Genomic DNA, 16,140 nt, shown 5'->3' with positions numbered 1-16,140 from the left:
TCGGGAGCGCTTTGCTTTTATATAAGAGTTTGTCCAGGTTTGTCCTTTGCTGCAAAAAGTATTGGGCCACCTTGCCGCACCTTTGTTACATTTGTTACTTGCTACCCGTTACGAGTTACCTTATCACAAAACTATCTGTTACCGATAATTTCAGTGCTTGCAGAGAATACCTTATATAAAACCGCTTGTCATTTCCTTCTGCTCCTCGTTGGTTTCGACACTCTTACTTATCAAAAGGACTATGATAGATCCCCTATACTTGTGGGTCATCAATGTCGTCTGTGATCCCACTGAATTCAATGTTGGCAATGTGTTGTCTACTCCTAAGGTGTGTGATTTGAGTTGTCTGTTGGATATTTAGAAATCTGGAAGCTTGGAATACTATGCGAACCTGTTGAAATCTGTTCATCTAGGTGTATCTAAAGATTGAATGGATAAGGAAGATGATGAAGAGTTGGGGATCCCCCCTGAGGCATTCTAGGTGCTGCAATCAAATAGTCTCAACATACCCCTTATGGAGTCTCCGAATGAAACTCAATTTGATGTTCACATCCCTGCCAAGAATGCTAAATGGGGACTTGCTATGGCATCAAAACATGGGACTAGAGGGCATGATAATGCGAACATTATGGAGAAAGCTCTTGCATACAAGATGAAGAAGAACGTGGAAATCCCAAAAACCTACAAAGGTAAATCTTTCCCCTCTACTAACTCCTCTTCTCTATATGATCAAAATACTAAGGTTGGTTTTGTGTTTGGTGGGCATAAGCTAACAAAACTTGCCATTATTCAGGACTTGGTGATTGGGGAGCAGGAAAAATGTTTAGCTTTTGCTAATGACCACCCTGAAATTTTTTTACGTGCAAACATTGATGTTAGTCTTGAGGATTTTGTTGGGACACCAAGCGAGATTACTCTTCACATGCTAGTTGGCACTGCTGATGTTGTTAGAGTGACTCCTACTGTCCCAACTAAAGGGAAGCCTTGCGGCTAGTCTCACCCTTTAAAATTTTCTTAATTATGATAGGATTGATTTGGAATATTAGGGGATTGGGTCAACCTGGTAAAGTTTAGTGCCTATGTGATGTGATCGCCAAAAAAAATCTAGACTTCATTAGATTTCAAGAAAATAAGAGAGAGAGAACACTTCGGAGGGTTTCTTCAAGGCCTTAGACAGAACGGGTGAATTTACTTGGCAATTTTTTCTTGTTGCTAACACTGCTTGGGTTATACTTCTTGGGAGTTAGGAAGGATCTGTTTCAGGTCATTGGTTTTATTAATAACAGATTTTCCATTAAAGCGACTATTAGGAACAAAAATGGTGGTTTTGTTTGGCATTTAGTTGTGGTGTATGGGTGTGCTTATCCTGAGTTTAAACTAGAGTTCATTGTAGAATTGCATGATATCTTTGAGTCTGCTTCTTATCCTGTTTTATGTTGTGGTGACTTTAACCTAGTTAGAGGTGATCATGATAAAAGTAGTGGTTTAGTTAACCAGCGGAGTAATACCCTATTCAATGATTGGACAAATAGGTGGGGACTCATTGAGATTTCTATCTCTAACAGGAAGTACACTTGGTCCAATAATCAAGGGTTCCTAATCTTTGCCTTACTAGATAGAGTGTTCACTTCTATGGACTAGGATGCACACTTCCCTCTATCCTCCCTCACCGCTCTGCCCAGGATTGACAGTGATCACACCCCTTTAGTTTTTTACACTGGTTTAGGAAAAGCTCCAGTCCTAAGATGTTTAGATTTGAGAAGTGGTGGCTATTCCAACCTGGTTTTGAGGAAGTTGTTAATGAGGCTTGGAACTCTGTTTCTACATCTTCTAACTCTGTTGATAATTGGATGGTCAAGACCAGAGTCCTTAGGAAAAATCTCAAAGGTTGGAGTGTTAACCTAGATGTTGCCATGAAAAAAAGGAAGAAGGCCCTCCTTATGGAATTTGACATTATGGATGTTTTATCTGAATCTCGACGGTTTTTTGTTGCTGACTTTGACAGGATGAAAGACATTCAAAAGGAATTAGATGAAATCTAGAAGTAAGAAGGGACTGCTCTCTCGCAGAGATCTAGAGATGGGAATTTTTTATAAGGATATCGCAACAATGCCTACTTTCATGCTTTAGCCAAGCAGAGACACAGGAAAAATCACCCCTCTAAGTTGGTTGGGCGTGAGGGTGTGCTCACAAATACCCAGGGTATGGTGAGTGTTGCTACTGATTTCTACAAAAATCTTTTTTGCTTTTGAACCTAAGCATGATATTCATCTCGATGCTAATTTCTAGTCTCATGAAGAGTTGGTCTCTGAATCAGAATGATGTAATTTAGAAAGACCCTTTTACGAGGAGGGGATTAAGCAGGCCACCATGATCTCCTATGCTTGTGGAGCCCCTGGTCCTGATGGGTTGTCCTTTCTTTTTTTACCAGAAATTCCGGGATCTCATCAAAAGTGACTTTATGTTGATGGTTAGAGACTTTGAAAATGGATCCTTAGATGTCCATAGACCTAATTTTGCTATTATTCCCTTCATTCCTAAAGTTTCTCAAGCTACAGAGATGAAAAACTTTAGTCCTATCAGCCTTAGTAACTGTGTTGTTAAGGATGTTTTCAAAGCCATGACAACCTGAGTCTCCCCTCTTTTGGATAAACTCATTTCATTAAACCAAACCGCTTTCATTAAAGGGAGGTTCATCTTGGAAAGTGTGGTGATGGCTCATGAAGTCATTCATGAGGTTCATAGATCTGGTGCTGGTGGGCTCATTTTCAAATCGGACTATGAGAAAGCATATGATAGACTTAGCTGAGATTTTCTTAGGGAGATGCTCCTTTCTAGGGGTTTTGGTGAGAAGTGGGTAGGATGGATCTATAGTACCATACACCAAGGGACTTTTTAAGTCTGACTTAATGATACCAATGGACCCCATTTTGTGGATCTAAAATAAGATGACCCTCACTCTCCTCTCCTTTTTAACTTAGTAGTTGATGTGTTCACTAAGATGCTTTCTAAAGCTTCAAACCATGGTTTGATTGCTAGGTTGCTTCCACAAGGGGTACCTGGAGTGTCATGAGCTTGCAATATGCTCATGATACTATTCTCTTTCTTAAATATTCTCTACATTATGCAAAGAACTTAAATGGATCCTTACTTGTTTTCAGAAGCTTTATGTCTTGAAAATTAACTTCCATACGAGTGACTTCCATACTTTTAATGTGGGTGATGATTTGTCTATGGAATTTACCCAAATCTTCTATGGTCAATTTGGGGATTTCCCCTTTAAGTACGTGGGAGTCCCCCTCCACTTTAAGAAACTCAGGAGGGGGGATATTCAACCTATCATTGATAGGATTATTAAGAATATTGTTGGATGATTGGGTAGGAACTTATCCTACAAGGGCAAATTAATTATTCTTACAACTTGTATTGCTAGTATCCCTACTTAAGAAATAATTTGCTATCCATGGTGGTAGCTACACATGGCCCCAATTTTTATCTCTACTTAATTTGATAAATTATTTTGAAATATAAAAATAACTCTATAACAAAAATATCGTGATTTTGGACCAGCCACGCAAGCAAACATGCAATTTTGCCACAAGGCAAATAAAAAAGACTGAGAGAAGTGAGAAACGCCCTTTCTACAGAATGAAAAGACATTTGTGTCAAAAAGGTAACAAAAAAGACAAATAAAAGTCAAAAAGGTCATTCGTATACAATAAAAATGCACTTGTGTCAATGCCATTGAAACCCGACACCTCGTATATCAAAAAGGACACTTATACCAAAGGGTGTGTAGCTACCACCATGCATAGGAAATCGCCTCTCATCCCTACATACCTTATGTCCATCATGAAATTACGTAAGTGGGCTATTGATGATATCACCTCTCAAATGTCCCATTTTTTTGGGGGATCATGGGGAGGCTCAGAAGTATCATTTTGCCAATTGGGGAATGATCTCCAGGAGGAAAGAGGTCGGGTATGGGCGTCCAAAATCTTAGGGATTTCAACATGGCCTTGGTGGCCTCGTGGGGGAAAAGGTTCTATGATGGTATTGATAAAGATTGGAAGAAAAAAAATAGTTACAAATATGGGATTTATAAACCAAACATCTTTGGGCTAAACCTGGTGTAGGCTCTCCCTTTTGGAAGAGTGTGACCTGGGCTTTTGGGGCTGCTAGGAATTTTGTGAGGTGGTCCCCTAGTAATGGAAAAAATATTGCCTTTTGGCATGATACCTGGTGAGGTAATTGCTCTTTGAGAACTCCCTTCTAGGATTTATTCTTCATTTAACAACCATATGATGCCACCCTAGCTCAAGTTTGGGGGGTGCATCTTGATCTTATTTTAAGGAGATGTGTGGATGAAAACCTAATGGGTAGATGGTATTGATACTTGTGATCTGTGTTAGGTTTTCCGTGAAGAGGAACAGGTAATCGCAGCACAATGCGGGTAAGTATTTCCCTCGATCAAGAAACCAGGTTTATTGAACAAATAGGAACATCAATCATCAACCGTCTTCAACAGATGCACACAAAAGAGCAAACAACTTGCACCCAACGTGGGCAAGAGGGTTGTCAATCCCCTTGATCTCGTTATTTGCAAGCGAGTGAGGTGCGAGGATAATTGTAGATAGTAGTAACTTGCAAAATAAAATAGAATACAAATAATAACATCGAGGAAATTATAAGTTTTCTGGAAATATATGAAAATAGTCCCGGGGGCATAGTGTTCTCTAGTGAAATCTCTCATGAAAGCAACATAAGATGGGTAAACAAATTACTGTTGGGCAATTGACAAAAGAGTAGATAGTTACGCAAATTTGACGGCAATGATCATGTGTATATAGGCATCATGCCCGTAAGCAAATAGGTCAACTCCTGCCTGCACCTACTACTGTTACTCCACCCATCGACCACTGTCCAGCATGCATCTAGAGTATTAAGTGAAATAGAGTAATGATTGGAGAACGATGACATGATGTAGACAGGGTAAACTCAACAAATATGAATAAAACCCATCGTTTTATCCTTAGTGGAAGCAACACAAAGACGCAACTTGTCCTCTTGTGTCACTGGGATATAGAAACTCGCGAGGTTGAACCCACTACAACGCACTCCTCTCACTGAAGAAATACCAAACAACTTGGCCGAAGAAATTCAATAGATTGGACAGAATTACGAAGCTATGATGATCATGCAAATAAGAATCATAAAACTCAGAGAAGACTCAAGTATTTTTCATGAATAATATAAAAATAAACCCACAATTCATCGGATCCCAACAAACACACCATACAAAAGAATTACATCGGATGGATCAAAGCGAAGACGTGATGATCATTGTATTGAAGATCGAGAGAGAGAGAGAGAGAGAGAGAGAGAAAGAGAGAGAGAGATCTAGATACTAACTACGCACCCGTAGCTCTGTGGTGAACTACTCTTACATCATTACAAGGGCACCAAAGTTGATGAAGAGGCCCTTCGTGATCGACTCCCCCTCCGGCAGGGTGCCGGAACGGAGCTCCAGATGGGGTCGCCGTGGAATAGAGACTTGCGATGGTGTAAAAAGTGTTTGGCGATTGTCGTTAGGGTTTCTGAAATATTTATAACTTTATAGGCCATAGAACGGAGCAAGAGGGGCCACCAGGGAGGGACAAGGCATGAGGGTGTGGCCACCCCTCCCACTGGCCGCGCTCTGTTTCCTTGTGCCTCCCTCATGTGTCTCCGCGACTCCTCCTAAGGTTTCCAAGTCTTATTTTGGTCCTGAAAAAGTCATTAAAAAGTTTCATGGCAATTGGACTACGTTTGGTACTGCAACTATGAAAAGTAAAAGACACGCAGAAAACAGTAACTGACACTCGGTTAATAGGTTAGTGCTTCAAAATAATATAAATTGGTGAATTATGACCCAAAAAGTATCCTATGATGATAATATAACAACATGGAACAATAAAAAATTATACATATGTTGAAGACATATCAAGCAACGGTCGAAGGGTTGTGAGAGGGGCGGCGGATACACTTCAGCGTGAAGCAGAAAGAGTATGTGAAGCGCACGAAGGAGCACGAGGACCTAACGACGTCATCCACATTGCAACGCCGAGTGACACGGGACGACACACAGCTCGAGCTCCCGCTCTAACCACCCACGGTTGCGCTAATGCGACGTGAAGGACGAGCCACTCGTCGTCTTCCAAGCGCATCACACTGTCCTGCCTCGATCGGACAACCGCGACCAAAGAACTAGGAAAACATTTTGCCCTGCCTCGAGCAGTCAACTCCATCGCGAACGGTCAACCCATCGAGCGCGTTGGCCTCCATAATGGGGCAGTTCCACTCACTCGCGCATAAGAGCATCTCTAGCAGACCCGTAAAAGTTTTGCGTTTTACATTTTTGGTCGTAAAAAAGTGCAGAACAGAAACCGTAAAAGTGGTCCAACCCGTAAATTTTTGAAGGGACACGATAAGGCCACACCCGAAACCCTTATTTTTGAAGGTTAGAAGGCCGATTCTAGGGGGCCTGTATACCGGTCAAACCTCGTCGGAGCAAACACGTTGCCGCGGAGTTTGCGTGAATCCAGCGTAAACTTGCCGGAATTCATCACTGCACGCCGGAAAAGGCCGTTGGACGCCTCAATCGACCGTCGACGATTTGAATTGGACGAGCTCGAGCTCGCCATTGCCTCCCATGAGCTCAGCGTGGCCGCCGGAATACTCCCAGCGCGACACGCAAAGGGGCACGGCTCGGCCGGCGCGACTGGCAACAGAGCAAGTCACTGACGACAGAGGCAACGGGGCATGCTCGGCGGGCGACAAGGCGTGGCCGGCGAGGCTGGACGCGACCGGTGTGGTGATGGGGCGCGACCGACGGGCGATGGGGCATGGTCGACTGGCGACGGGGCGCGTCTGACGGGGTTGGACGCGGCTGGCGTGGCTGGCACGGCCGGCTAGAGGAAGGGGCGGCGGTTGTCGAACGAGAGGAAGGAGCTCATTACCGCAGTTTTACAATTTCTTTTACAGTTTTTGTTCGGGTGTAGCAAAAATGAACCATTAAAGCGCCTTTTTTTGACCCGTATCCTAGTTTTACAGTTTGCGTTTTTACAGGATCTGCTAGAGACGCTCTAAGGTGCCCAATACGAGCTCTTCACACATACGAGCAATTCGTTGGTGATCGCTCCTTCGGAAACCTTCCAACGATCATTCTTAGGCGTTGCAGTTTGCGTTCTCAACATTTTCTTCGGTTTTCTTATTTATTTTTCCCATGTGTTTTTCATTTTTAGATGTTTTTTCGGATTTTTGGGTGTTTTGTTTTTTCACTGGTCTTTCTTAGATTTTGGACGAAAAAATAAAGAATGTATTTTTTGTGTGAAAAACACGTTTTTTACATTCTTCGATAAGCACGGTTTTTCTTCTATGAGAGGCATGGATTTTGCTTCCACGGTGCCTCTCGAAAATGAAAAAAATACGTTTTTTTTTTCTCGAGAGGCACAATTTTGCTTTTCGAGAGTAACGCCCGTGCTTCTTGAAAACATAAAAAAATCATGTTTTCTGTAAAAAAATTATGAGAGGCACGTTGTTGCATCCACGAGAGACACGTATTTGCTTTCGCGAGAGGCACGTGCCTCTAGAAAACGAAAAAAGTAATTTATGTATTTTTTTTCCACGAAAGGCATGGTTTTGTTTCCGAAGAGGCACATGTTTACTCTCAAAAATGAAAGAAAACACATTTTTTTTCCTTCTGCGAGAGGTAAGGTTTTTTGGTCTAGTTTTTTTGTCTGGATTTTTTTTAAAAATGTTCATCAAAATCTATCAACATGAAGTCTAGTTCTGAAGATCTCGATGCGAGAAATCCAATGAAGAAAACGGTTCGAGATTTGGATGCACGGTTTAAAAGATAAAACATTTTGAAAATAATGAATCTACGAAATAGAAAAAAATTCTAAGTTGTGACAAGTGGCACAGATGCGTATTTATCGCAACCTAAAAAGGTAGGAATGATCTTTCAAAGGAGTAATTTTCAATTAGTGATTTTGCTTATCTCTAAGATAATTTGCCCTGTAGAGATTGCCAATAGCAATTGCCTGCTTTATTACCACGGTGAGCATGCCAAGAATAGGAGCCCCTATTTTGCGCGTAGGCGGGGAAATAACCACCAATGGCGTAGTCCTTGCACCCGCGCATTTTGGGCAACCCATGTGGGCGCTTGGCACTCATGTTTGTTTTTCTCGTTTTTCTTCTTTCATGTTTTTTTCGTTTCTTTTTATTTTTTTTATGTTTTTACTTTGAGAATTTTTCATGAACCTAAAATTCAAAACAACATGAGAGGTGTTCCAAAAGAAGTTCTTAATTTCAAAAATTGTTCACAAACTTGAAAAAGTTTGGGATTTCATAATTTTTTCTTGAATCCAAAAACATTCATGAATTCATGAATTTCATAATTTTTTGAAAAAAATGAGAGTTAAAAAACAAATTAAAAAAGTAAATCATATATATAGAAAATGTGCATTCATTTCAAAAAACGATCGTCAAATAAAGAAAAGTGTTTGTGAAAAATGTGTACCCAAATTTAGAAATATATTCGCAGATATTAAAATGTTTCAAATTTAATTAATTTTTCTAAAACTAATTACAAATTTTAAGAAATGTCCGTGCTTTCATTACATGTTCAGGATTTCAGAAATAATCACAATTTGTTAAATAATTGGATTCAAAAAATGTTCACGCTATCAAAAAATATTCATGAAAAGGAAAATTACAAAAATAAAAGAAAAATAAAAGGAAAACTGAACATGAAAAAAAGAAAAAAACGAAAGAAAGAAAAAACCGGTCTAAGCAGGTTCGTTCCCAAGAGCCTTCGACACTTGGGCGGTTGGGCCTGCCCAAATACGTGTTGCGACTAACGGAAAGGTGGGCGAAATCACTAATTAAAGTGGCACACTGAATGTACGTCTAATGTCATAATATGGAAGTTTTTTCTTTACTTTTAGATTCCTTTATTCAAAATGATGTATCTCTTAAATCATGCATTCAAATCTTGAATCGTTTTCGTCGTTGGATTTCTCGCATCGAAATCTTTAAAACTATATCCCATGCTGATAGATTTAGACGAACCTTTTTCTTCACGAAAAAACTGGATGAAAAAACCAAATCGGAAGCACCTTTTTTTTTTCTTTCGAAGGGACACAACTGCCAACTCGGCCTCCAACGAAGTAAATATGTGACTCCATGAGAAGAAAATTTGTGCTTATTTTTTCCTTCTTTCTAAGAGGCATGACTCTCGCGAAAGCAAATCTATGCCTCCACGAGAAGTAAATATGTGCCTTTCGCGGAATAAAAAACGAAGACATTTTTTTTCATTTTGAAGAGGCACGACTGTGTCCACGCGGAAGCAAATCCTTCCACGACGAGAAGTAAATCAGTGTCTCTAATGGAAGGAAAAACAATCTTGTCTCTCGCAGAAACAAATCCAGACCTTCACGAAAAGTAAATCTATCCTTCTCATGGAAGAAAAAACACATTTTTTTTCAAGAGGCACAAAGAAAGAAAATGAAGAAAACGGAAGAAAAAAAACCATGCCTGAAGCGATAAAAAACGCTTCGAGGCAAAACTAGATCCTCGTGCCTCAAGAAAAAAACGGAAGAAAAAAACCGTGCCTCAAGCGATAGAACAAAAACAGAAAATGTGTTTTTCCCTTTTCGAGAAGCACAGGTTGTGCCTTTCGCGAAGGCAAAATTGTGTCTGTCGCGGAAAAAAGAGAGCAAAAAACACGTTTTTCCCTTTCGGGAGGAGCACGGACGTGCCTCTCACGAAGGCAAAACCGTGTCTTTCGCGGAAGCAAAATCGTACTTCTTGCAAAAAAAAACACGTTTTTTCCCTTTCGGGAGAGACACGGGTGTGCCTCTCTCGAAGGCAAAACCATGCCTTTCTCGGAAGCGAAACCATGCCTCTCACAAAAAAATAGAAAACGCGTTTTTTTCCTTTTCGAAAGGCACAGGCGTGCCTCTCGCGAATGCAAAACCGTGTCTTTCGAGGAAGCAAAACCGTGCCTCTTCCAAAAAAAAACAGTGAACACATTTTTTTCTCTTTTCGAGAGGCACGGCCGTGCCTCTCGTGAAGGCAAAACCGTGCCTCTCGCGAAAGCCAAACCGTGCCTCACGAAAAGAAAAACAGAAAACACGGTTTTTTCAAAAAAAAGAAAAAAGTTACGAAAGACCGGTGAAAAACCGGAACACCAAAAAAATCCGAAAAAACCACTTTAAAAAGCCGAAGACACGTACGAAAAAAATAAAAATATGAAGGGAACGTTTAAAACGCGACACGTGGCGACGGCTAAAAACACGCCGAGTGACGACATGCGAGAGTGATCGCTAGGAGGCTCCCGAAGGAGTGCTCGCTAACTAGTTGCTCCTTGTTCAAGTATCAAAATCTTTGTGTACTTTTAGCTCTTTGTGTGAGTTCAAGATTAATTCCGATGCGTGTTTAATAGGAGTAGACATTCTCATCAATTACGACGCGTCTGTGATGGTTTCATCAATCTTAAGATAATATAACAAGTCAGCCTTTCATATTCATAGAGGTAGAGTCTTCGTGTGTGTTCATAAATATACGAACGTCTGCTTCTGTAGTGTGTTCTAAAAAAGCATTGGATGGATCAGTACGGCTTTATTAGAACCGTGTGTCTGCTACAACATTTGCTAGTTTGATACCACAAGCTTCCATACACGGTACACCACAAACGCAGCACCTCGCACTGGCAGCGAGGGCCTAACATTTACAGCGACGCCACAAAGCTTCGACTAGCAGCTTGGCCTCGCCGCGCATATTGGTCCATGCTTAGCTTCAAGTGCATCGTGGGGCGCCGTTTGTCAGTACAGGGTGTTGTAAGTGCCGAACGTCGCGGCGATGGAGGCTACGCAGATGACCAGGGACGGGAGCAGGGTGGCGTTCAGGAGCTGGCTCTGCCCCAGGTACCCCGCGGCGGTGATCGTCATGTCCGCGGCGACGCGGGCCAGCGTCCCGGCCTCCGTCGAGAGGAGCCCGCCGTTGTAGGTGCCCCGGGAGAGCCTCGACGACATCACCCGGGAGAGGAGGGACAGGTTGACCCCTGCGACGTTCAGAAGAGGTGAGAAACCCAATGCAAGTTTCAGAAAAGAAATGCTTGCGATGCCAGTTTCAGAAAAGAAAACACTTCACGCCTGCTTCAGGCTTTGCGTTGGTGGTGGTGGGCTGTTTAGGTTCTTTACCTTCAAGAACCTCGGCGAATACAAACGTGATGAGGGCCGACACGACGTACTGTGCGACGCAGTAGCTGGAGCTGAAGTGGAAGCTCGAGGCGATGCCGATCAGGACCATGATCTCAGACGCCACCAAGATTTGCCTTCAGATGGAGAAATAAAATGGATATGAAACGGTCAGAGAACTGCAGTGGGCAAGAGAAGAGAACTGCTCTATAGCGTGCAGTGTGATGAAGCACACAAGTTACCTGTCCTGAAACAGGTTGGTGATATAGCTTCCAACAATGACATTAACCGGAAGAACCGTCAGCCCGAGAACAGCTAGAAAGATGGCCACGGTGCTCGTGGACCAGTTAAAATAGAACGTAGTGACGACACTAGATTCGGAGAGTAGAATCTCCATTGCAAACTTGAGCATGAAGTAGATCAATAACTGAACCTGATATATTTGTAAAGAGCATCATATGTCAGCCAACGCAGATGAAGCCAGTACATTTAGCAGAAAAAATGGGTCAATTTTGAAGGGGTTAGGAGGAAACCTTCACGGATGGCGTGAGCAATCTGTATGCTGCAGCAATCGATGTTGCTGGTTTATGACTCTCTTTACGGCCTTCTTCATTGTCGCCGTTATCCTCTGCGTTTTCATTCCGCCTCTCCTTTGCCTCTGTGAGCAAAGGCTGTGCTAAACCGCTCTCCAAATTATCACTTCGTCCATGGCCTATTACGGTAAAGAATTGAAGTCAATAAATGTAACCGGAGCCTAGGTTCCATGATCATGACAAGAGTTGCTTTTGAACTATGCAAACGATGAGGATTACCAGATTCAGATGACTGTGTGCTGAGAGCATTCTCTTGAGCAAAGTGATCTGGCTCTTTGAATGAAATCCATAGCCAAACCAAATTCGCAACCCAAGCAAAGCACATGATCCACCCTGGCAAGGTGTTCTGATTAAAAGTTACTTCATAGATCTTGAATTCAGTCTGCAGCAAGCCAGCCAGCGCAGGACCGCATGCCATTCCAAGTGCACTAGCACTGACGAATCCTGCGGAGGCTTTCAGCCGGATTTTGAGAGGCACACAGTCGCTGATATACCGACGGTTCACGGCTCTGGCAGAACCCAACCTGCATACACATGTTGCCGCTGTGATCGATCAGACAAACATTTTAAACAAGACACCAGTAAATTAGAGAACAGAAAGAGAATCAATACCCGCAGAGCAGCCGGCCAACTATGAGAACAGTTAAGGAATTCAGATCATACGCCAACGCGTACAGCAGATTCCCGGAAAACAGCATGATGCTGCTGAATACGAGGGGTCTAAAGTACGACTTGTTGGACCAGGCACTAAAATAAACTGAAGAGAACACTTGGGCAACTGCCATCGACCCGATAATCACACCGCAAACAGTCGCCGCAGCACCAAGGCTCACCGAATAGTCATCTGCAGTAGGCACAATGATATATGTGTTCACCATGTAGAGGAATGTGTTCACTAGGTTGAGCATCAGCGACATGAAATGGTAGCTCTGGTCATCGACAAGATCCTCTGAGCTAGTTTGCACGTCTTCTGGAACAATCAGTGCGTGCTGTCCTAGGAATTTCAGGAAGGTTGTGCTGTTCGTGAGTTTCTGTACTGAATTATTTATTTGTTCGATGACAGGGTCCTGCACATAGAAAAGGAGTATAGATGTTCATTTAGAGAGCATATATGAGAATTGCATTATCTGGTTACGGAAGCAGCTGAGAAGAGACCTTCAGGGTGATTGATGGATGATCATAGATGGATATAAAGCTTCCCTGGTGATCTTGCAGAGATGCAAGGTTACGCGTCAAAGCACCAGCAACAGCTACGATACCCTGCATTCAAAACTGCATCATAAGTGCAAAAAATGATGAAGAATACAAGGAATCAAGGGCAGACACCCTAAAAGCAAATGCACTGAAGCCCCACTTATGAACTGATAATCCAATAGAGTGAAATTACCACTTGCTTGAAGATCGGTTGAAGCTGAGAATAAGGATGATTTGCACGAGTTGAGACATAATAATCTGTAAATCGATAGCCGAAGCGCTTATCGAACTTCTTAAGAATCTTCCGGATGCCAGTAGCATTCATATCAACAAATCTAAGGAGCTTCACAAGATCAAGTCCAACTTGCCTATAAGCCTCTCGCACTTGAGAAACTTGTGATATATCGCAATGTTCTGTAAGTATGGCACGCTGTTGTCCCAATTTCTCGATCCTGCTAGCAAGATGACCTTGCTGTTTCAGTAGAAAGAGCACAACCTTTTCAATCTGCAATGAAGAAACTTACATGAACACAGATGGTGTGAGGCAAAAAAGAATAAACATTGCTGGTTGAACGAATATATCAATAATAAAGCCTCTATATGAAAATATGAATCTATCAGCAACTCTGCTATATTTTACCTGCTCATCAAGCATCCTCGAGAACTCTTTAAGAACCTGTTCATGATTTCTTCCACCACTTTGAGTCTGCTGAACATACTGTTTTACCTTTTTCTTCATCATTTTGTAATTAATATAGTATCTGCAAAAAGTGAGCAAATGATTCATAAGATTCCAAATGACCATTGCACGGGCTTACAAATTGATATTTTTCATCAGCTTATATCTGCGAAGATAAAACAGCGACACGTAATTTATGCATATCTAACCAATTCAGTCACAACAGTAAAATGATCGTAAAAAATAACAGTAAAATGCCATGGAACTGAATTTTGGAGCAGCAAGGCAACATACTCTTTCCACTCCTCCAATTGATCCGACACCAGTACCTTCCCAAAATTAACCATCTTGGCGTTTCGCTACCTACCTGAAACTAAAAAATAACAAAATCGTTAGCATGGCGATAGAGGCTAGAGCCAATCAACTCAAGCACACTATTTTGATTTAGTTAACACTTTAGAATTGCAGCCATATAATTGGTTCAGATGTCAAAGGGAGTAGCTTTCAGCAGAAGATCTTAACGAGCTTGAGACAGAAAACTAATGCGCACAGTAAGCGCCAAAGCCAGACATGTCAGTGCGTACATGGACAAAAGACATAATAGCCTTTAATAAGTGGAGAACCTAAGATAATGTTAACATGTCTGGCAAAAGCTTGAGGTATTCGGGACCGCTCCAAAAGGGGCAGGGCACGTAGCAAGATGGCACAGAATCGACTAGTGACATAGTGAGACAAAACCCTGGAAAGGGCACGTAATAAATGGCTCCAAGGTTTCCCAAGAGCTAAGCATCTCTATTATAGCGCTCACACAATTCCTTTTCTGAACTGGCCTTGAAAACAACGTGCAATAGATCACCTTCAGACTACAGTAGCAGCACTGTACCAGAAAGGTGCAGGTGAAGTTTTTCTCGTTGTTTTTCTCGTGGAGTTTGCCACATAGCCAGTGTGGTGCAGGAAAGTGAACCATCAGGCCAGATGATGCGGAGCAAACGATCCAGAGGGCCGAGGGTCACACGTCAGGAAACATATATGTACGCTAGCGGCGACCGTGGTGTTCTACTTCTCTTGTCAGCATCCCGCTTAAAATAAACCTAGGAAAACGCCGCTCAGCTACTCAGGAGGATGGCCTATCACCGCCGTGCTACTCCGGCGATATTGGGGGCGATTGCCCAAATGCAGATGGTTCTTCTTCGGCGCTCGCATCGCATCACTGGCCCGGCGAGACAGCGAGAGGGGATTCTGGCATCGTCTCAATCGGGAAACGGGAAATGTATTCCTATTTTATTAAAAGAACTTGAGGCGAATCCAGAATCAAAGCCGATAGAGACACGCCGAGGGAAACGAGTCTCTGATTCCTATGAATAGAAATGAGTATTGTTATTCCTGTTTCGGACAAGGTGCTAGAAATTGGAACAGATTGTTTACCGCGGCCGCGTGTTCTTCGGCGGCTCCTCCCTTCCCTTGTTCGGCGAAGCAATCTCCTGAATTTAGATGACCATCAACGAACCGATCGCGCCTGCAACACCGACAAATTGATGGCGCATTTAGAACAGTGCCATTGTTTTGGAACAAGATTCAGCACAGGGCCTGCACAGGCCAAAATCAGAAGACACAGGAGAACAGATGCGCACGTACCTACAGTGATCCCTTGCGAACGGGAGGCACCGGAAAGGGGATGAGGAGGCCGGGATTTCGGAAGAGCGCGGCGCAATGGTAATGGCGCGCGTATGCGTACCAGTATGCGCGAATGCAATGGCTGGGTTCGGCTGTATCTTGTGTGGTCGGCTCCGGAGGTGCGAGGGAGAGAGGAAGAGGGAGGTATTTATAGCGGCGACGGTGGGGGGGGGGGGGGGAGGACGGAGGAGTACATGGAGATGGAGGTGGGGGGCGTCGCCGGGGATGTGGCCGGGGCCGGGGTGGGCTGCGGCCGGTACGTCGCCCTCGTGTCGCCGATGCCGACGTGGCGGATTCGACCGGGACGGGACGGCTCGCGGCCCCGTTTTGGCATAGGATGGCGCCGTGGGCTGTGGACGAAAACGCCCCTCGCCTCACTACCCCTGGTTTTCTGCGTGAGGTTACTCGGCCACTAATCTTTAGCTCTGCTGTTTTATTTTCTTTCTAAATCGATGTTTGATCAAAATATAAAAACGAGTTTTATGGGACAAAATCAAAAGAATCCAATCAAGTCGTAGAGCACCTGGCAACGACTACAACCACTAAAACAAGCTGAAGGCGCACCACCGTCATCATCCTTGCCTTACAAGAGCACCTTGTTGTAGGACCAACACATCAAAATAACAACCGTCATCATCGATGAAGAGAACCGTAAATCGAAATGATCGAACCTATGGACACACGAATGAAGATCATATCCAAGCGGATCCATCGGATACATACCTCCACACGTCCTCCCACGAGGCCACGACGGTAG

The 16,140-nt window shown here is 43.1% G+C and overlaps 1 protein-coding gene across 2 annotated transcripts; it reads right to left on the bottom strand.

Moving 5' to 3' along the window:
- Positions 1-10,645: 10,645 nt before the first annotated feature.
- Positions 10,646-15,513, bottom strand: LOC123403887 (SPX domain-containing membrane protein OsI_08463). Of its 2 annotated transcripts, none has more exons than XM_045097800.1 (12): positions 15,345-15,513; positions 15,135-15,225; positions 14,004-14,082; positions 13,671-13,791; positions 13,224-13,535; positions 12,992-13,096; positions 12,449-12,903; positions 12,056-12,360; positions 11,777-11,955; positions 11,486-11,676; positions 11,247-11,380; positions 10,646-11,107 (listed from the first exon to the last, which is right to left on the bottom strand). In XM_045097800.1, exons 3-12 carry the CDS (start codon positions 14,054-14,056, stop codon positions 10,869-10,871), a joined length of 2,094 nt encoding a protein of 697 aa, XP_044953735.1. In that variant the 5' UTR covers positions 14,057-14,082; positions 15,135-15,225; positions 15,345-15,513; the 3' UTR covers positions 10,646-10,868. The 2 variants fall into 2 exon arrangements, with proteins under 2 accessions (XP_044953735.1, XP_044953736.1); XM_045097801.1 differs by having other exon boundaries at positions 14,004-14,076.
- Between the last annotated feature and the right edge of the window lie 627 nt (positions 15,514-16,140).

The sequence above is a fragment of the Hordeum vulgare genome, chromosome 6H (assembly GCF_904849725.1).
Source record: "Hordeum vulgare subsp. vulgare chromosome 6H, MorexV3_pseudomolecules_assembly, whole genome shotgun sequence".
Taxonomy (NCBI): Eukaryota; Viridiplantae; Streptophyta; class Magnoliopsida; order Poales; family Poaceae; genus Hordeum; species Hordeum vulgare.
Note: the sequence above shows the minus strand (reverse complement) of the source record. Positions and strands in the feature narration are given on the sequence as shown.

Bases quoted from the DNA above. Each gene is read 5' to 3' on its own strand.
- LOC123403887 (XM_045097800.1), bottom strand. From the start codon at position 14,056: ATGGTTAATTTTGGGAAGGTACTGGTGTCGGATCAATTGGAGGAGTGG. The intron at 13,792-14,003 runs GTATGTTGCCTT...CACTTTTTGCAG, and splicing joins CAATTGGAGGAGTGGAAAGA to ATACTATATTAATTACAAAA. The intron at 12,904-12,991 runs GTCTCTTCTCAG...TTCTATGTGCAG, and splicing joins ATCCATCAATCACCCTGAAG to GACCCTGTCATCGAACAAAT.